The sequence below is a fragment of the Lycium barbarum genome, chromosome 10, assembly GCF_019175385.1.
Source record: "Lycium barbarum isolate Lr01 chromosome 10, ASM1917538v2, whole genome shotgun sequence".
NCBI classification, from domain to species: Eukaryota; Viridiplantae; Streptophyta; class Magnoliopsida; order Solanales; family Solanaceae; genus Lycium; species Lycium barbarum.
The window spans coordinates 117,084,642-117,106,912 of record NC_083346.1 but is presented as its reverse complement, the minus strand read 5'-3'; the positions used below and the strand labels follow the sequence as shown (position 1 = coordinate 117,106,912).

The following is a 22,271-nucleotide window of genomic DNA, read 5'->3' as shown; positions in this document are numbered from 1 at the left end:
TATTGCCGATGTAATCATAAAAAGCTAATTTTTGTTTCAAATGGGAGACTTTTCTTTAGATATAGTTATAGTACACTGAAACTATATATTATGCGTCGTGGCCGTCACCCTCTCGTCGGCGATCACTGTCGCCAAGAATGGCATAGTCGCAAAGCTTCGTCGTGTCATACACCCTTTCAGTAGCTATCCACACAAGCATATGATGTTTAAGTGTGAATAGAGGCCAAGAACTCCAAAATCCGAGGGGTTAACCCTTCGGAAACGTCACAACCGATGACCTATAGCCTTTATTATAGAAACTATAAGAGAAGTAGAAGTAGGCCCATGAATCAGGGTAAATCCTCAATCTGTTACAAAAGCAGCTATGGAAGACCCCTATTAACTATTAACCACTATTTCATGATCTACCTCGCTTAATTACTCACTACTTTCTAATTTACTCGATGGATTTTACAACTATATATAGAGGTACTTCTTCCATGAGTTGGTGGATTAAAAAACTGTAATATTGTATATGAGAATTGTGGGAAATATCATAGTGTGTAGTAAGGTTGGAGTATGAAAGCGAGAGTTGAGAGAAAGAAAATATTCTAAATTTCCAACTTAGTCACTACAAAAGAAAGTAAGTTGAAGGAAGGTGTTTTTATGGTGGAGCTTTGGACTCTTCAACTAGTTCGGGGTTGGTTGATTCACACGGCGTTGACGGGCCAAGTCAGAGCTATACTGCTGGACCAATGAAGATTATACCGCAATGGGCTTGAATCTCCTTAAAGAGAGAGAGAGATCCCCGCCTCAGCCTGAAGAATATTTATTTTATCTTTTTTTCATTTTCATTTTATTTTTCAACTGTATTTTATCGTATATTCACCAACAACTCATACAATAGAGAAGTATGACCTCGTGTTACACCCCGTATCTTCGAAGAAGCACTTATTAAATTTGAAACATAAGTACGTTGAGTTATGGTTAAGTAAAATCACTTTGGAATATAAGGAGCAAGCATTATTAAGTATACTTACTGAGTGAATGATGCATATAAGGTATACTGGAAGGTTTTATAAGGAAATGAGTGGAAGAAATGGAGTAGTACGACTTTGGAGAAAAGATGGGTAATGTTTTGTATGAAAATTTTAGTCTAAATTGGGGGACGAATATCTCTTAGCATATGAAGTGTTTTAAGGTGAAACAAAAGTCTAAAATGAAGTTCGTCGAGTCTAGTTTCCAACGCAACAAACCGCTCATCGATAGGACATCGGAGTAGAGAATTATGAACGTTACAAGTTCAGCTGACAGAGCAGAAACGCATGCTACAGTACTACTACAGTAACCGATTTGCTACAGTGAACCCGGCCCGAATTTGACCCCTATATGAAGGGTAATACCCCCTTTTTTTCATCAGATTTTGCTAGAAAATTCCAGAAATTGAAGAGAGAGAGTGAGGGAAACAAAAAGTGAGTAATTTCCAAGTAGTGGAGCAGTAGTTTAGGTCCAGGTAACGCATAGTTGTGATTCTAGTGTTGTTTTGCGGCGGATTTTAGCGTGAATATTGAGGATATTGCTGTCTTAACAAGAAAAAAGATATGAATCTTTATCTTTTGGTATTATTTAAGGCTTATTTACGGAGATAAAGTCGTTAAATAATTGTATAGTAAGTTAGTTCTAAAAGTTGGAAAACAGCGTGTGGGCTGTTTTATGGTACATATTGGTGTTGGAAATGATGTTATTGATGTTGGTATTGTTGTTGTTGTTGTTGGTTGCTGAATTGAGTTTTCGGGCTAGGCATATAAACAGGGGAGATGCTGCCCGATTTTCAGTAAAATATAAAATAGTTTGACTTGAGAGCTTAGCACAAATATACTACAATGAGTCTAACGATTGTGTGAATTCTCTTAAATGTAGACTTGCGAGCTCGGACAAATAAGTGTAGATAATTAGAAGCCGAACAAGTATGTTAAGGCTCGTCCCTTTCTTTCAAAAGGCATGATTCCTGTGTTATGATTCCATACATATTTTTCATAACTTCCAAAAGTTTGAAGTTCATGATTCTTAAATGCTTTCTATGATGATAAGGATGAGATGTTTTCTATGATGAACATGATGATGATGATTTTAATTCTAGAAATTCTGAAGCTATGATTTGAGGGCCTTATGAGATTATTGAGCCATTCCATGAATCCCTTGATCTTACTTATTGTTGATGGACTCACCTCATGTTACTCGTTCCTTCGAGGTGAGATATAGCGAAGATAATGATTCTATTTTCAACGCTATCTAAGTTCATGATTCTCGAGACTCCTATGACATCGTCAACTTCACCTTACGATAGTTGATCTTCTAAGGAAGGATATAGTGATAATGATAATGCTAATGATGATGTTAATTTTATTTATGTATTTTTATGTATATGTATGTATGTATGCATTGCACTCCCACTGATCAGTTAGGGATAATACCACGCCTATATGGCAGGGCAAGATAACACCGCGCCTATATGGTCGGGCAAGATAACACCGCGCCTATATGGCCGGGCAAGATAACACCGTGCCTTAATGGCCGGGCAAGATGCTATATATATTATCGCGCCTTAACGGCCAGACAAGATATTATATATGGATATATATGGAAAAGTTCTTTTTTTTTTAAAGCTAAGCATGCACGACATTCGCCTTAAAAAGGCATTCAAAGACACAAGTTGATCTCTTTTATATTACTTTATCTTTAGATGCTATTATATTATTTTTCATGTTCGGTATCTCTTACTATGCTACTATTCATGCCTTACATACTCAATACATTGCTCGTACTGACGTCCCTTCTTGTGGACGCTGCGTTCATACCCGCAGGTATAGATAGACAAGACGAGGATCTTTCATCGTAGGCTGCCTTCAGTTACGGTTGGTGAGCTCCACTTCTTCCTGGAGCGCTGCCGAGTCTGGATGCATATATGTTTGTATGATTTTTGTTCAGGGCATGTCGGGGGCCCTGTCCCGACCTGTATACTTCAGTCATGTTCAGTCATGTTCATAGAGGCTTTGCAGACAGTTCCTGTGTATAGCTTCGTTATGTTCTGTCGGTCGTTATGTTGGTGTCGTGGGTCCATTGGACATATATTTATACATGATATTACTCTTATATCTAGCCTTAGCCTTATTTTGTCATTCGAGACATAGAGAACACAAGTTATAAGTTGATTCGCTCAATTTTCGTAAATTGTCGGGTGCCAATCACGCCTTACCAAGGGTGGGGTGTGACACCTCGGCTTTTCAATAAACGTCTCAATTATCTAATACTAACACCTTATGCATGTAGAAATATTCAAAAGAAAGTACAAATAATTCCAATTATTAATCAATACACAAAAAGGACATTTCAATCAAGATAAAGTAGTTAGAGTTTTAACGTCTAAACAATTAGTTTTGTACTAATGCTAGTTTATACATTTGTTAGTATTATAATAATATATATGAATTGTATATGTTTGTTAGTATTATAATAATATATATGAATTGTATATGTAACTATATACTTCGACATGGTATACCATTTTTCGGTATTTATAATATAAATGCTGAATATCGAAAAAACAAAAAAAAAAAAAATGTGTCCCAAATACCATAATATCAAAACCGCGGTATCAAAAGTTTCGATTTCGATACATATCTATTGTATCATGCTCACCCTTAGAGGAGTAGGGGTGAGGTGTGTTGGAATGTAGAGAGGAGACAATTAATATTGAGCGCCACTTATTGTTTTCCCTATTTTGATTAGAAATTTTTTCCCCATTTTAAAATATTTTAAAAAAATACTACAACCAATCATGAAAAAATTAAAGAACATTTTTCAAAAACATATCTCCTCCATATCAAACACACCCTATAGTACATTCTTTGCGCTAATAATTTTCTTATGGAACGAACGATAGAAAAAAAGAGAGAATAAAAGGTCAAGATGGAGAAGGGTAAGAAATAAAGTGTCGTAGACTTGTAGTGCACTCGTACTCTCAATATACGTAAATTGTTATGTTATGTTAGTCAATCTTAAAAGAAATCTTTATTGTTTAAATTCGAGGGAGTTGCGTAAGATTTTAGAACAAGTATTCTAACAATTATAAATAAGCAAGATTCGCTTTAGGCTTAACTCTTAATTAAGTACTAACTTTTGATTTACATACTCTTTTTCTCATTTATTAAATATAAAATAATGTTTTTTGGCTTCCTTTTATATGACTGGCTTGACTTAAAATTGTGCATAAAATGTTATTTTAACTACGTTATATATTATATTAGTAATAGTGAAAAATGTAAAATTAGATTTCTCTATTTTATTTAATGTGATTTATTTATCGTTCACAAATTTTAAGAGAGAATAGATGACTTTTAAAATTTGTGGTGTCAAATAATATGTCTTAACATTTGGGCCTATAAAATTATTGAACTTATGATATATATATTGAACATGTCATAATATTTTACAACTATAAGAACTTGTCATTATAGGTAAAATGAGAATTTTAAGTTAAATTGATTCTAGCTTTTTATAAAATTATTTTTAGCCAAGTAATAGAAAGATAAATCACATAAAATGAAACTAAGTACTCCCTTCGGTCATTACTATCATATTTTTCTTTTGCACTCCTTTTAAGAAAATATTAATTAAAAGGTTAATTTGACTAAATTGTTCTTATTTATTTTAATTTTAATTTAATATTACTCTATTTTTCACCACATTAATCTCTTTTCCACATTTATTGAGTAAGTGTAACAATGAAAACTAATAGGTAATTAATTATGTATCAATTTTTCAAAAATAGCTATTTTAGATCAGTTATTTTTGGTAAACATGACAACTAAACGGACCGGAGGAAACATCCTATTAAATGTCAATTCCTTACTTCAATAAACAATCAAAAATTCATCCCAGTTCGAATATTATGAATCAAAAACTTCTTGGTAGGGGAGACATTTATCTCATAGTACAAAGGTGGTTCTAGAATTTTAAGTTTATAAGTTTTCATATAAATTTCTACAACGATCTCAAGTTAAATCTATAATAATAATTAAGTTTAAAGTCTAACATTTACTTATATTTAGTAAATTTCCTAATGCATATATAGGATTTGAGCAACAACTATTGGATTAACGTGAATCCGTAATCGAGCCTCTAAATCCGTCCAACCATAGTAGATTTATCTAGAGCTAATCCAAATCAATCGAACCATTAAATTTGAATACCGAGTAACTAAAAACCGAGTAACTAAATTAAATGTGCAGTACTCTTTGTTGATTAATGGTGGACTAACCCCAAGTTTCCCTGCCAATAGAGGGTTAAGGCAAGGGGACCCCATGTCCCCTTACCTCTTTGTTTTGGCTACGGAATACTTGCACAGATCCTTGAAGCAACTTAGACGTACCCCTGATTTCAAATACCACCCCAGGTGTGCACGGCTGAATTTGGTGCACATCTGCTTTGCAGATGACCTACTTATGGTGTGTCGAGCTGATATGGGGTCCCTGCACTCAATGCTACAAAGGTTCTACCACTTCTCAGAGGTGTCTGGGCTCAAAGCAAACATGGAAAAGAGTTCATTGTATGTGGCTGGGATCACTGATGTTCTTAGGGACCAGATGCTGGATGACTTCCACTTCACACTAGGGAGCCTGCCATTTAAATACTTGGGTGTTCCTCTGTCATCTAGAAAATTTACAATAAGCCAGTGCCTACCTCTAGTGGAAAAGATCATAGCCAGAGGAAAATGCTGGACCTCAAAGTTTCTATCCTATGGGGGCAGAGTACAACTTATCAAGAGTGTGTTGTTTGAAATGCAAACCTACTGGGCCCAAGTGTTTCTACTGCCCAAAAAGATCCTCTCCCTAATAACTAGTGTGTGCAGAAACTTCTTGTGGACTGGTAGGAATGATTACTCTAGAAAAGCACTGGTCTCATGGGACACTATGTGTCAGCCCAAGTCCACTGGTGGGTTGAATATCCTGAATTTCTTTTTGTGGAATAAAGCTGCTATCTGCAAATTGCTATGGGCTGTTGCAAAGAAAAAAGAGAGATTGTGGGTGCTATGGATTCATGCTTATTATGTGAAAGGTGATGATTTTGGGCAGACTCCAACCCCCAAACAGGCTAGCTGGGTGGTTAGGAAAATATTTGACGCAAGGAAGTGATGGGCTGATGGGGTGGATTGGTTGGGACACTTAGACAATGCTGTATCAGTCGGAAAGTTTAGTATCCAGACTATATACAGATCACTCACACCTCAGTTCCCTAAAGTATCTTGGAAGAAATTGATTCTGGCTCCAGGCATGATACCTAGGCATCAATTTATTCTATGGTTAACTATGCACAAGAGACTGTCTACAGTAGATAGGATCAGGAAGTGGGGGATTCATGCTGACCCTGATTGTGTGTTATGCTCCACTAATGCTGAGGAAACACATGATCATCTGTTCTTTGAATGCCAATATTCCAAATACATCTGGCAGTCTCTCCTCATATGGATAGGCATAGCTAGATAGGTTGGATCATGGTCTAGAGAAGTGCAGTGGCTTGTGGCAACCATTCGACCCAGTAAACCAAAGACCCTGGTGCTAGGAACTTTGTTTGCTGCTACTGTATACCACATCTGGACCGAGAGGAACTATTGAAGATTTCAACATAAGCAGCAAACCAAGCACAAAATCCTCAAAGAGATAGCCTTGCAACTACATATTGTGGGGAGATGCAAGCCTAAATGGTCCAAAGTATTAGATAGTTTAAATTGTTTCCCATGTTAGCTGCCTCCCACCCTGCTGCTAGATGAAGAAGCTCACATATTGAGCTACTGATGGCTTGTGCAGTGAGGATGAGTGCAGAATATGTTGAGTGAGAGATTTATGTTTGAGATTTAGCTCTAGAGTCCAAATGAGCTGATTGTACATAATGCTATACTTGGTTGAATAAAATTTCTGTTTGGCCAAAAAAAAAAAAAACCATCAAAAAGAAAAAGAAATAACAGTCAAAGACACGCACGAACTATCACTTTTTTCGAGAGTTTCACACCTCAACTATGAGTTGTCACCTTTTCCCTGCACACAAAAGGGAACAACTAATAATTAGACGTCTATTAATACATAGATGGTGATAATTCAGGCGGAAAAAAAAAGTAAATAACTAATCATTAAGGTGTGAAACCCCCGGAAAAAAAAAATAGTTCAGATGTGTTTTTGATAATTAAGTCAAACAAAAAAGCATCCCAACTTCATGGAGTGAAAGTTACTCCACATGCTCCACCTGTTACTCACCTCTTTTTTGCAGATGATGCCTTATATTTTTTTAAGGTTGTGAAATCGGAGGCGAATACCATTAAGCATTGTCTATTGTTCTATCAGAAAGCGTCTGGCCAACAGGTTAACTTTCATAAATCGGAAGTATATTTTAGCAAGAATACCGCAGATGAGGTGAAGGATGTTGTTGCATTTATCTACATGTGAAAAAGTTGATAAACCGGGTCAATATCTTGGTTTGCTAGCTAGTGTGGGATGCAATAAAAAAGAGGTCTTTAATTTTATCCTAAGTGCGTACTAAACTTCTATGGCGAAATGGAGGCAATGAGGGGTCAAGAATGAAGTGGATGTCCTGGGAAAGAATGAGCAAGTATAAGGAGGAAGGCGGCATGGGTTTTTGGAGAATCCAGCATGTGAATACGACACTCTTAGCTAAAACAGGTTGGTCGATTATGACTTGCCCTTCTGCTCTTGTTAGCCGTGTCTTTAAGGCTAAATATTACCACCATTCTGAATTTCTTATGACGGGAGAGGGTTCAAATCCTAGTTTTATCTGGCGGTCTCTTTGTGCTTCAGAATATCTTCTTCAGAAGGGGTGCATCAAACGCATTGGTAATGGCCTTCATACTAAGATTTTTAATGGTCCATGGTTAACCACTGGACAATCTCTGTTCATTCGCAGTATCCCCGATGAGGACTTGTTGAACTTGTGTGTGGCGGATATTATTGACTGGGACACAAGAACTTGGAATACTCACATGTTAGAGCCACTCTTCTCTGCTGATGAGATAAACATCATTAAGCGAATATCGTTGGGATTTACTCTACGGGATGATCAATAGATGTGGAAACTTGATCGGCAAGGATGCTACACCATAAAGAGTGGTTATTTAGTGCTGCATAATGCTACTACATCAATCCCGAATGGTCAATTTTGACGAACACTCTGGAAATTGAAGATGCCTCCTATGGTGTTGAATTTTGCTTCGAATGATGTCCTTCCAACCGACGATAATTTAATGAGTAAGAAGATTCTTCAATCCGACTTATGTCCTGCATGCCTCCAAGGGACAGAAACAATATTGCACTGCCTAGTCGAGTGCAACACGGCGAAACAGGTATGGCTTAAATCATCCTTGCGTTGGCGGCAATTTGGTCCATCGCTTTTGGATTGACTTAATTCGCTGATGGAAATTGTGACTCTCAATCAATTACATGAAGCCATTATGATTCTTTGAGAACTTTGGAATGCCAGAAATAGTCTTGTGTGGTAGGAAAAACCTCTGAGACATGAAGTTGTTATCCAAAAGGCAGCCCGATTATGGTAGGATTGGACTAAGGCAAGAATGACTACTTCCAATCATATAGTGACGGGAACTAGCTTTGCAATTAAATGGTTTCCTCCTGATGAGAATATTCTTAAATGCAACATTGATGCCTCTTTTGATCTTGCTTCGGGAGTAGCGGGAGTCGATATGTTAGTCCGGAATTCTCACAGAAACTTCATAAGAGGTCGCTCTAGCCAGTTAGATAGGCTACATGACTCACTCATGACCGAGGCTTTAGGTGTTCGAGAAGCACTAAGCTAGCTAGAGAATCACTTTACATCAACACCTATTATTGTCGAGATTGACAACTTTTTGGTTAAACAACCGTCGGAGAAATCTTGCGGCAACAACTATTAGTTTGATTGTTATTATTCATGATTATAAAACACCCATGTGTGACTTTACTTCTATTTCTCTATCTTTTGTCAAAAGATCAACGAACCAGTGTACCCATCTGTTAACTCGACTTCGGGTTCGTGATGTACTCAACTTTAATTTGATTAATAATCGACACGCATCCCAACTTTATTCTACGTGTCATCCTTGTAAAATAAGCCTCTTCACCAAATTACGTCGGCTAACCTAAGCCTATTACAAATTACACGATGCTCGTGGGACAGGCTCAAACTCAAAATCGTGGCCTTTATTTATGACACACATGCCTTACAAATTATACAGCACTTTCCCCTCCACTACCATCACCACCACCGCCGCCGCTTCGTTGTGGTGCCGCCGACACATATCTACCGTTGCCGGAGCATCGAAACTCCGGCGCCGGCATCAATTTTATCTTCTCAGGACGATTATGCCCCTTTGTTACTGAAAACATATTTCTATAATACAACTGGTATGGGCTATACACCTGGTAATAAGGAGGATCACTACCGCAAATCTGCTAAGTTGCTTACATTGCCTACTATTTTGACTATTGGTCGTGTTCTTGCTATTCCCCTTCTCGTAACTAGTAAGTGAGGAATTAAATTAAGTTTGTTTGTTTTAAACTCTAGCTAATTAATTGTAAATGTAGTAGTCATATCTGAAATTGCAGTGTAATTGAAGTTGATTTTGATGAGTAGTTGTGATCATCTGAAATTGCAGGGAAAAAGGTATTTTGTGTGGCTATAAAGTTAATTGTGGCTATAAACTTAAGTTCGAGAAAAAAAAAGAGCTTTTTTAACCCTAGCTAATTGTAAATGTAGTAGTCATATCTGAAATTGCAGTGGAATTGAAGTTGATTTTGATCCCTTTTGATGAGTAGTTGTGATCATCTGAAATTGCAGGGAAAAACGTATTTTGTGTGGCTATAAAGTTAATTGTGGCTATAAAGTTAATTGAGAGTTGTGCAATGCTGTAAATTTAGTTGTGTGTATCTGAAATTGCAGTGTAATTGAAGTTGATTTTGATCCCTTTTGATGAGTAGTTGTGATCATCTGAAATTGCAGGGGAAAAGGTATTTTGTGTGGCTATAAAGTTAATTGTGGCTATAAAGTTAATTGAGAGTTGTGCAATGCTGTAAATTTAGTTGCGTGAATCTGAAATTACAGTGTGATTGAAGTTAATTTTTTATCTCTTTTGGTGAGTTTCAATGTTCTTAAGTTCGATTTAAATTTAAAGAATACTTGCCACTTTTTAATATGTGTGTAATGTATAGAAATGTCTGTTGAATCTTCTTGTTATAAATTTGCCGGGTAGGTGGTTTTAATAGTCAACTTACTAAATATAGAAAGAGACACTCTTTTTGGGGACAGACCAAAAAGAAAAGTAAGAAACGTAAATTGGGATGGAGGGAGTAGAATGGATGCATTTAGATTGAATCTTCAAGGAAGTATGTATTCGTCTTGCGTTGAAGTTAGTAAGTTACTCAATTTAACTTATCCAAGAAAAAAAGTTACTCAATTTGATGTGAGATGATTGGGGTAATAACTAGTAGAATCTGGTCTTTAGTCTTATTGAATTGTGTAGCCGCTATCCTGTTTCTTTTTACCAGTAAGTTCGGAATAAAATTGGTTTGTTTAACCGTAGCTAATTGAGAATGTGCAATGCGGAAATTGTAGTTGTGGTAGCTGAAATTGGAGTGTAATTGAAGTTGATTTTCTCCCTTTTGGTGAGTTTCATTGTTCTTAAGTTGATTAGTGGAATTGATGCATTTAGATTGACTCTTCTTTAAGGGAGTATGTACGCATCTTGTATTAAAGTTACTCAATTTGACTTATCCAAAAAACAAAAGTTGCTCAGTTTGGTGTGAGCAGTGTTATCAAAAGCAAAAAGCGCAAAAAAGTCTAAAGTCAGCTAGGGCTTTAAGCGCAAAGCGCAAATAAAGTGTGGGCTTTAATGAAAAAAGGCGCAATGGTGCAAATATAAAAATATATGTATATGTTTAGTCCTAGACGAATAATAATAAGCATAAATAACAAATATATGGACAAAGAAATTGTAAGAACATTATGAGAAAGTGAAATATCAATCATCTAGTGTCACCTCTTCAAGAGAGGCTCATATTGGCAAGGAAAAGTATGTCTTAGAGCCTTGGTGATGACACTAAAGCGCACATAAAGCAAGGTGAAGCGCTCAACATGCATTGAGCCTCGCTTCAGGGCTTAAGTGGGCCTTTGACAACACTGGGTGTGAGATGTTCGGTGTAATAACTACTGGAATCTGGTTTTTAGTTGTACCGTACTGATTGGTGGAGAGAAGAGAGGAGCTGATATCCTGCCAAAATTCCGTGCACTATGAAAAACTAGTTACTATTTGTTTGTGCAATGGAACAATGGCTTTGGAGCTGGAATTAGGAAAAAAAGACCTTTTTTTTTTTTTTAATTTCCTTTGCTTGTTTAACTGCTAACTTGAGGAACATGGTGCTCCTCCAAAAAAAAAAAAACTTGAGGAACATGTTGCATACTGATTATAGACTAGAGACATATGATACATTATGAGGAAACTGTAACTAGATCCTGGTCTAAAGGCTGTATAAAACTTCTTAATATTTGAATAAACAGAGTAAGAGTTTCAGACATCTGGCCATTTAACTTAGCTGTGTTGTTATTAGTCTATTGTATGCTTTTATGTAAGCTTTTCTAATGATTGGCATATGAGTTTGCTGATCTTGTTTATTAACTAACCACATAAATTATTGGAACTTAGTTTCACTTGTTTCCCTTTACTTAACCAGAAAAACAAATCAGGATGAGAGCATAAGTTTATTAATATTATGTCAGAACATTCTCTGTTTGTTTTGTCGGACAGCATAATTTGTTTTCAGATGATACTCTGTAAAGGAAAACTGATTTTGTAGCCTTTTTTTGATATAGCATTCTATGTTGATAGCTGGTGGGGACCAACCGCTACAACAGGTATTTTTATTGCTGCAGCAATAACTGATTGGCTTGATGGATACCTTGCTCGCAAGGTACATGCTTCTGTTGTTTAATAGCATTATCTCTTCTCGAATTTAAATTGCTTATATCTCAACTTACTAATTTGGATGTTTTGACACGTCCAGATGAACCTAAGAACTGCCTTTGGTGCGTTTTTAGATCCAGTGGCTGATAAGGTATCTTCTCTCTATTCTTCAAATCACATGCATATTGCCTGGAATTTTGGCCACTTTGCTTTACTTCCATAAGGAAGGTGCAACCGTTTTTTGATACAAACTCTTTTTGACTTAAACAGCTAATGGTTGCTGCCACCTTGATCTTGTTGTGCACCAAACCTTTGGAGGCTAGTGTGTTTGGACAATTGCCATGTCTACTAACTGTACCGTCAATTGCGATAATCGGCAGGGAGGTGAGTGATTAACTGTACTTTTGTTCGTAAACGCATTTCCTTTCACATGGTATTTTTCTCAGAAAGAAAACTTTAAGTTTGTGATATTAATAGTCATGAGATCCGGAACTTACATGACTACATTAGCATACTTCTTCTCATGTAGGAGTGTTAACACCATAATGACTTGCAATTTTAATTTTCTACATGGTTTTTATTGTTGCAAATTGCAATACACCAGAGAAACATTTTGGATAATGAGTTTGTGAGAGAGTTCTAAATCCTCCAGGAGGTGTCACTAAGATTATATTTCAGCTAAATTGGTCTTTAGGGAAATAGAAGATGTTAGGTGGGCCATAAAAACGGTAAGCAGCGATGTGAAATCTTTTGATCCTTTTAGCATTCTATACACCTATTTAGTGGTCATAACCCCTTGCACATTTCAGTTTTTATTTATTTATTTTTTCTAGGGATGGGGGTGGCTGGAGCGGAGTTGCAGGAGCCATCTGGAGTAGCTTAGATAAAAAGTTCAAGGCACATAGTAATTGGATCCATCAGACAAGTTAAATTTCGATTTGCAATTTGAACTTTACTATAGCAGTAAGAAACTACAAATCCGTGTTAAAGGGAGGGAAAGGAAAATGACGTCTATTGTGAGGTAAATTGTGTTAAGTAGTTAGTAGTACACTTACTGAAGTAATAACTTATATTTCTGCCACATAGAAGTTTTAGTTTTACCCTGTGCGCACCCCGAAGGGTAGCGGCTGCAGGTTCCCTTGTCATAAAAGAAAAGAGATGATATCCTTGCTATAGTTCCCCACATGGTTCGGGTTCACAATCCCCTATTTTTTCGAGAATTCCATGAAGCTATTTTTCATATCCTTCTGCTGAAATGAAACTTTAGTTAATACTATTTCCTTTCATTTATGTCAAGTAAACTATCAAGTATGAATAGTTCACATAATACCGTAAGATATAAGTTTCTCTGAAACACGCAACTGATCGACATAGATTGAAAAGAAGTGTGACCTTCGAGAGCTCTTGAGAATTTGGATTGAAACAGTGGGTACTCTTGATGAACCTTATTCATAGTTCACTAGAGATATATTCACCAAGACATTGTTATCTGGATTTTAGATTATTAATTGTTTGCATGGCATGCGGTTTTCTGATAGTCTTTGCGATGTCTTGGTCCATATTTAGCACGGGAATTAGTTTTTTTCTCAAGGTGCAGTATCTGTTTTTGCCATATGCTATATATCATTTGATGCTCTTTTGTTACATTTCTAAAAGATGTATCATATGATGCTCTTCCTTGTGCCTCAAAAATCTTTTTACTGCATCTTTGATTCATTTTTCATCGTGGATGACTGATGAAAGCTGGTCTTTGATTCATTTTGCAAATCTTTTTGTAGATAACAATGTCTGCAGTTAGAGAATGGGCTGCTTCTCAGGGTGGTAAACTTTCAGAGGTTCACGATCAACCTATAATTGTTTTCTGTAGAATAATCCACTTCATGATTTAGTTATCCCAGTATTAAGTGATGATTTTTCCAGGCTGTTGCTGTGAATAATTTGGGGAAGTGGAAAACAGCCACTCAGATGATTGCACTGACCATCCTTCTCCTCACCAGAGATAGGAGGTAACTTTTCTGTTCTAAACTCATGCTAATGTTTGAAGGAAAAGGGGACGTTGAATGACGATTCATGTCATTGAGCTTTGACCTCTGTAACTATCCTCTCTGCAGCTTATCAGGGGCTGGAACTGTTGTAGCTTCTGGTGTGATCTTGCTATATGTTTCAGCATGGCTAGCTGTATGGTCTCTGGTCGTGTATATGAGAAAGGTATCAAAAGTATTATTGATGTAGAAATCATGGCCAATGATCACATTTTGGCTCATGCTACTAGCTGTGGAACAGCAGGTTTTACGCAAGCAGATACATGCTTGTGCAAAGAGGAAACCGTCTTTTGGAGCCTTTTGCACTTGCATCTTGAGTACGAGTGAAGTTGCTAACTCAATTCTGACATCCCTCGCTCCATATTTATCCAGTGCGTTTTGGTTGTGACAGAAAGAGAAACGAAAATGTTGGCTGTGTTCAATGTTTTTTACTTCATTCTTTAACCATATTCTTTAGCGAAATTGGAGGCTCAACAAAATAGATAATCAAATACGTGGAGTTTGCTATATGTACTGTAATCTATTCTGACAAGAAAAGTTTATAGTCAAATGTTATTCCGGTTTGACCGGCGTTTCACTGATTTATGGCTCCTTCGAATCAATACTGCCGATGTCGTAAAGCACGTTATACGTTAAAGTAACAATATATCATGCAATAGATTCACGAGGTGCTTGTGTAGATAAGATGCTCACTGTCATTTGAAGTTCGATATGTTTCTCTCTTTTTTTTTTTGGGGGGGGGCGGGGGGGGGGGGGGGTCATTGTCTATCTTATCAGAGGTGGACCATGCATGAGGAATCATCTGGCTTAGTTAGGCACATGTGGCAGTTGAATTCACCATCCAATGACTTTCAATTTGTCTATAACGATTGTGATGAGAAGGAAATTCTACTCTACTATGGGTTTTGGTTAACACGTTGAACTGATGAAAAGGAGAGATAGCAATGTATACTGATCTGTTGTTGTTACATATTTGTTCTATGCAGAAGAGGTTGCCCATTAGGTAACTGGTTGGTCCTTTTGTGCTTTAACTGTTTTCTTGTCGTGTTCCTTGATTTTTCCTAAGAAAAGTCGGCACGTTATAGATATTATTCCCTCCATTCCAATTTATGTGATATAGTTTAACTAGGCACGGAGTTTAAGAAAGAAAGGAAAACTTTTGAAATTTGTGATTTAAAACAAGTCATAAATATTTGTGTGGTTGTAAATCATTTTATTAAGAATAAAAGAGAAAGTTTTAAGTTAAATTATTTCTAAATATATAAATGTATCATTCTTTTCGAGACAGATTAAAAAAGAAAGTGTATCACATAAATTGAGACAGAGGAAAGTATTTGAAAGATTGTATGCTCGACTGAATGTCCTTTCTACTTAAGAACCACGCCTAACTGTCCTTTTTTTTTTCTTCTTCTTTTTGATAACCGTGGTGTTAGGGTCAGTTTGCACGTAATACTTTGACAGATAGGAGAAATCACTTATTGTTTTTGCCTAGGATTTAAACCTGTGACCTTATGGTTCTGAACCAACTTTCATGGACAACCGGGCTGTTATACCCTATTTTAACCAAAGTCAAAATAGTTTACAACATTCCGGTAATTCCGGGGTTATTTAAAGTTAGGGAGTCGCCACCTAATTATTTATGGTGAATTAGGACACCTAAAGTTCATTAAAGTTATTTTTCTAAAGTTAACTCCGTTTTAAGGTCTACAAAACTTAAGATCCTAGGTAAGGGTTCAATTAGTCTAAAGGGAAGGTATTAGGCATCCTTTAAGACCCATTAACAATGATTAACCGACCAGACTTATGTTAATTAATTAAAAAGGTCTTGTGAAGTATTGAGCGTTAACTTCTAAAGTACTAGCTGACTTTACCATTTGAAGTAGAAAGAAAATAACATTGTATTTTGAACATGTTATATCCCGTATTTTTGAACCTCGGAGCATCTGCTGGGGTGGGGCCCACATACCGAGATTTTTTTTGGAACATCTGAAAAGTCATATGAATCACATATGTAAAGTTAAACACAACTCATGAAGTACCTTTGGACCAAATCAAAGTGGAAACCCTCCAAACGAATATTTTTAAGAAAACGTTTTCGGGTGACCTGACTTTGGGGGGCAAAAACTGTATTGTAAGTTTGGAATTTCGAAAATACCTTGAAATAGAAGTTGTAGATAATTGAATTAGCTTTCCATCCATAGGTCGTGGGTTCCCAGGTGACGTCGGTACAAGGAGATATGAACGTTTTAAGGTCGAAAGGTCAGTGGGCTAGGCCCAACTCGGGACCAACCGAGTTGGCCCAAAAAAATGAAAAAAAAAAATTCAGGCCCAAGTGAGGAGCCATTCGGCCATGGTCCATAAAAAGGATCCAAGCCCATGGAATTAAGTCATGTGGTCAATGAATAAAAGACCACTTAATCATCCAAATTCCATAGAACTTTCAAGAGAAAGAATAGGAGGAAAAACAAGAGAAAAACAAGAACAAAAAGAGGGCATTTCGGGTTTGGCCATAGAAAAATCACCCCTCAAAATCTTGCCTCTAAAATTATTTTCTTGTTGAATTCCTACTAAATTAAGTGTCCTCTACAACTTGGTGTAATTATTTTGGAAGAAGGAGCACTTATTTCTTCAAGTTGACAACTTGTTCAAGTGAAGAAGTTTGTAGAAAAAGGTAAGAATCAATTCCTTTTTCTTATGTTATGAAGGTTTGTTTATGTTGTGGTATGTGGAAATGAGTAGAAATTATGGAAATAAGGATGTTTGCAAAGTGGGTATGTATATATATATGTAGCCATGGGTGTATATATGTTGTATACATATATGAGTTGAATTTTATGTTGCATTCTAGTTGTGGTTATGATGGAAATTATATTGGGAATGAAAGTTGAATGAATTTTGGTTGAAGTTGGAATGTAGATGATTATGTCACTTTAGAATAATTTTGTGATATTATGGAAATGAAGTTGTTAAGATGTGAATTATGATTATGGTTGATGAATTTGGAAGTTGGAAACTTGTTATGAAGTTGTATGCCAAAGATTTGATGTTTTGCATAAGTTATGATTTTGGCGGAAGATTGTATATCATGTATATCGAGTGTATATCTTAAGGAAAATGATATGAAATGTTTCTAGAACTATATGGTGATGATCATGATGGTTGTTGAATATGAAATTATTGATCTTAGTTGAAAGTTGGGTTGAATTGAAGATTATGTCAACTTGTGAGAAAAATGACTAGTTGAAGGATATTTGTGTTTTTAATGTTCATTGTTGATATTGTTGTTGTCGTTTGGGTTGTTGTTGATGATTTATAGCCGAGTTGAATTCTCGGGGTGTCATATGTATAGGGGAAGTGCTGCCGAAATTTCGGTAGCCAAATATGCTTAAAGTTGAAATAATGGCATTAATAATTCACAATTGGTAAACTTGACCAATTGCAGTTTTTCGACGAAACGGGAAGTGAGTTTGGAAAGGCTTAAGGAGCGCGAAAGGTATGTAAAGCAACCCCAATTCTTCCCTTGGCATGCCCCTAGTGTGTTAGGGTCGGATCCAGGCCTCGAAGGACCTCTTGGCCCTCGGAATCCGCAAGACAAAATTTCAGTTTTTCCTTCAGTAGAATTGAACCATTTTGATACGCTTTTTCTGAAATTATGCAATTTTGCTCTAAATTATTCAGAAAATCATAGAATGTTTGTATAACCTTTTTAGGTGATACTATATGCTTAGAGGGCACAATTTGAGCCCGCCGCCTTGTTTGTCCCAAGGCGGGCCCGCTATTTACGGTTTTGCCCCTAATGTGTTAAAGCTTCCTTTTTAAGCGATTTTTGAAAGAAATGTTTTAATTACCCTACTAATCGCTTAACGAATATTATTTTAAATATTCTGTTAAATATTATAAATTATTTTGACACTCGGAATGACTTCGGGAAAGTTATACTTCTGTAATTTATTATGATATCCGAAATACATTTATTATGATTCCGTCCGACCCCATTGGATTTGTTTGTCTTTGATACGCTTCATCGAGTCTTTGAAAACATTTATTATATTTTTAAATTGCATTAGTCTCTCACTACTCCATTCGTGGATGTCCCAATGTTTCCCACACTGAGCCCGGGCCAGGATATGTTGTCAAGCGTAATTCTCTGCATTGTTCGCCGCGTCCCGATGTGAGGGGGCAGGTATACGCGTACATGGGTCTGTGGAGTATGATGTGCCATGTCCGCCTATTCTGATCTGATCTGTATGGCCATTTTGATATGACATTATATGATACGGGGCCACGCCCCTTTTTCTGATTCCTCTGTATAGTGGCACCAACGTCGGGAGGGTGGCCACATTCTGTCTGCCGAGTTCCGTGTCAGGGACCGGATATGATATGATATGACATATGTTTCTGTACGCATTCTGTCTGTTTTGGAAATATGCATTTGACACTCTGGATTCTGTACTCATTTTCTGTAACCATTATGATTTGACTTCTGTGATTCCGCTTTACATATTCAGTACATATTTCGTACTGACCCCCTTTCTTCGGGGGCTGCGTTTTCATGCCGCGCAGGTACTGACGACAGGTTCGCTGATCCACACGTTTAGGATCCTATTTCTGCTATTTGGGGCGCTCTCTTCTACAGAGCCCATCTTTTGGTACAGTCTGTCACTGCTATCTGGATATGTACTTTGTTCAGGGTATGACGGGGCCCTGTCCCGTCTTATGATTATGATATGTTCTGTAGAGGTCTGTGGATACATCTGTGTGGGTTCTGTACATATGTTTGGGATATTCTGTTCTGTGATGGCCTTATCGGCCTATGTGTGCCAAGTCTGCTTTTCTGCTAAATTCTGTAGCGACCACTAATATTATTATTATATTATTATTCTGTTAATATGCTAATTTGGGGTATCGGGTACGTATAGGTGCCCAGCTCGGGCACTGGTCGCGGCCCACGGGGTTGGGTCGTGACAGAACATATTTGAAAATAGTGTGGAGTTTTAATATAGTTCTCATCAGGACTCAAAATTTAGGAGAGGATTCCAAAGTGATCGGTGCATTTGAAAACTGATTTGTATTCGGATATGGGGGTAGATTAGGTTAAGAAAAAGATGGATTACCTAAAAACAAAATCAGCTAAACCATATGGCTTAGATCGAACTTAAAAAAATGTTGACCTCTAGTGGATGATTTGAAAAAGAAAATAAGTTTAAAAAACATCTTAAGGAATTAACTGTTGGTTTTCTTTAAATTAGCTACCCATTACTAAAACTAAACTCCACTAATTTCGCCAAGGTTTATCTAAATTAACAAACAAAGTGTTAGTCATACAATACAAATTAAATACACAAAAATAAAATAGAGGAGCAAATAAGTTAAATGGGCTCAGCCCATTTTTTAAGACTGCTATGATCATGCTGCTGTTGGGCTTCGGCCCAGTAATTTTCATTGCATTGCTGCGGATTGTTGCTGCTATTATGGGCCTCGGCCCAGAATCATCTTACACAATTGATGGGGGCTGACTCGATAGAGAAATCATGTTGGGCTTTAGCCCAACACCGAATGCGGAAGAATACGAGTCCCTCGGACTCATACGCGAAGGTCATGCATAAAAACGAAAGGAAAAGATTAGTAAAGTGAAGATATACAAAGACACATTCTTCAAAATAAAAAAAAAATATTGGCGGCATCAACCCAGTTTTATAGACCATAACCCAAAAGGAAAAGCCCAACACAACAACAACCCTTCTATTTCAAAGACCCAAATGAAGATATACGAGAAAATAATACCCGATATACAGGGCGATATACACTGAAATATATAAACATTACATATATCTGTGTACCCTATGTATACAGCAAAGAGGGCAGAAGACAGTAATGAACATGACGTATGATATGTTAAGCATGTATCACGCTATACATAGATCTTGCTTGATTCCTATTGAGTTCACCACATGTTGATGTCAACAGATAATTATCATAGACGTGCATTTCATAATTCTAAGTCAAACCAACAGTGCTTTGTTCTAAAATAAGAGCAAATACAGGACACACAACCTAGAGACTACAGGGGCAAAGACATCCATCATACTTTCTAGACACAAAGAAAGCAAACCATAACAATTTAAGGGACAAGATATCAATATTTAGGTATTTAAAAGTGTGGCAAGTTCAGGAAGAAGTGCATTATCTATGCATGGTGCATTTTGATTTATCATAACAATTATTTTCAAGCACAAAGACCAGATAAGGGCATGATATGGTCATATTGGCACTAACCAAACTCTGATAAAGGTTAAACATGACTAATTGATCCATGAGCCACAGAAAACAAAATCAAGTACCAATCCAAGCACAATAAAAACAACGGCATACATGATACTCAGAACTAGAGAGCTACAACTGAATAAGAACATAGACCTTATCGTATCATTTTAGAGCAGGGCTTATAGTTATACCAGGTTTGATTCTCATAGAAGGACCCAACTTTTATAACCAAGCGAAGAAGGGAGGACTGGGAGTAACAGCTATGTTCACATTTAGCTTCTTCACCATAAAATGAGATATAACACACCAAATTCAGCATTTTAACCCTATTGATGCATTAGTGAGAGAGATTTTCACCCCACCCCCATGATTCCACATAAGCTTCACATTGCAAATACAACTCAAATAGGCAAACAGGTGAAAGACTAGATGACATCAACACACCCTTATTTCTAAATCAAATAAAAGGAATTAAACAGTCCGTTGAACCATATTGTACAATTTGTTCAAAGCGTTCAATAGAAATTCGATATCTCTACTAATAAACCATTATTAATCTTAATCATTTAGCGATTAATATCCTATCCTAACAGCGCCCAAACATCAAACAAATAACAGGACAACAAAGAAACTACATAACTACTACAAAAAATAGCAGAAATAAGCTAAAATTTTAACTAAAGCAAAGATTAAAGACTAAAAGCAATAAATGTATCAAGGCTTACCTTTTTTGTGTGCAGTGAATGAAGCATCGAGGCCTGATCTACACTCGATTTTAAAGTAATAGCAGAAAGGATAAACGACTTAATCCTTCAAACTAAGTATTCCCGGGTATAGTGAAAAAGTGTAAATATTTTTAGGAGGAGGTTCAGGCGGCTAAAGAGAACTCTCTCTCTATGGGCCAAGCAATGAATATTTATAGGAGAATGTTTAGGGTTTTTGTGGTTCGAAAAATTGAGCGGGATTTCAAGATAAGCTAGCCGTTCAAAATCGAATCTCCCTCGTGATTCTTTTAGAGATCGTTGAACATTGTTGGATTTTTGTGTATTTCAGACGCTTGATCAGCAAAAGAAAAAAGTAGACAAAAGACATTAAACTTTATACTCGAAAATGAAAAAGCACTGGTAAAGCACGATTCGAATTTATAAACGGACAAAAAATCATCAAGGGTTTTCAGATTGAAAACAGAAAAAGAAAGAGGACGACGAACTATAAAGGTTGAAACCTGACGGGGAAAGGACGAGCATTAAATTCCTTTCCCCGAAATGGCCATGCATGGCCTGTGTTCGCGAAAGAGGGTCTGTGATTTTCCGATCGTGTCGGGTAGAGAGAGAAAGAGGAGGAGAAAGGGAAGAGATATGAGGCGGCGGTTCATTAGGTTTTGTTTAGGGTGAACGATGAGTAATAACAAAAGGTGGGCCGGCCGGGTCGGGTGATGTTGGGCCGAATCGGGTGTTGTTGGGCTGGTCTGTTAAAAATATAGACTGGTGGGCTGGGTGGAATCCGAATTTGGCCCTTTTCTTCCTCTAATTAATTTATTTGGACATCTTCATCTTAATAATTTGGACTAGAATTAACCACTTTCAAATATATAATACAACTTCTTATTAAAATAAATAATCGTGCAATAAATATTAAAAATATTAATATAGTGCTTTCTTAAGTAGATTTGAAATAACTCGTCCAAATTATTAACGATCAAGAAGCGCAGATAAAATTAATTGAAGGAAAAGTGGGATAAAATTGCGTGTCAACAGATGCCCCTCTTCGACCGGAGACGATGTAAGAGTTTTCGGGCGAAGAAGTTGACATAATAGCCAATTTTGTTCCGCCAACAAATATGAACTTGGAAGAACTTGAGAAAATATGGTTTAGGAGAATTGGTGGGAAATATTATGGGATGGGAAGAATTATGGACGAACCCAGTCTCGAGTTGCCTACATATCTCGGGTTCTATGAGAATCAAA

General features: G+C 36.7%; 1 protein-coding gene and 1 long non-coding RNA gene across 2 annotated transcripts; both read left to right on the top strand.

Moving 5' to 3' along the window:
* Positions 1–9,156: 9,156 nt before the first annotated feature.
* Positions 9,157–14,621, top strand: LOC132614502 (CDP-diacylglycerol--glycerol-3-phosphate 3-phosphatidyltransferase 1, chloroplastic). Its single transcript, XM_060328966.1, has 7 exons — positions 9,157–9,563; positions 11,908–12,005; positions 12,099–12,149; positions 12,269–12,382; positions 13,777–13,833; positions 13,919–14,004; positions 14,110–14,621. Exons 1-7 carry the CDS (start codon positions 9,449–9,451, stop codon positions 14,228–14,230), a joined length of 642 nt encoding a protein of 213 aa, XP_060184949.1. The 5' UTR covers positions 9,157–9,448; the 3' UTR covers positions 14,231–14,621.
* A 1,348-nt stretch (positions 14,622–15,969) lies between these two features.
* On the top strand, positions 15,970–18,854 carry LOC132615684 (uncharacterized). Its single transcript, XR_009572792.1, has 3 exons — positions 15,970–16,711; positions 17,483–17,533; positions 18,604–18,854. It is a non-coding gene; the product is annotated as an uncharacterized LOC132615684 (long non-coding RNA).
* The last annotated feature ends 3,417 nt before the right edge of the window (positions 18,855–22,271 follow it).

Coding starts and splice junctions, on each gene's coding strand:
- LOC132614502 (XM_060328966.1), top strand. CDS start 9,449: ATGGGCTATACACCTGGTAATAAGGAGGATCACTACCGCAAATCTGCT. Junction 9,564..11,907: donor TATTCCCCTTCTCGTAACTA/GTAAGTGAGGAA, acceptor TTTTTGATATAG/CATTCTATGTTGATAGCTGG. Junction 12,383..13,776: donor TTGCGATAATCGGCAGGGAG/GTGAGTGATTAA, acceptor ATCTTTTTGTAG/ATAACAATGTCTGCAGTTAG.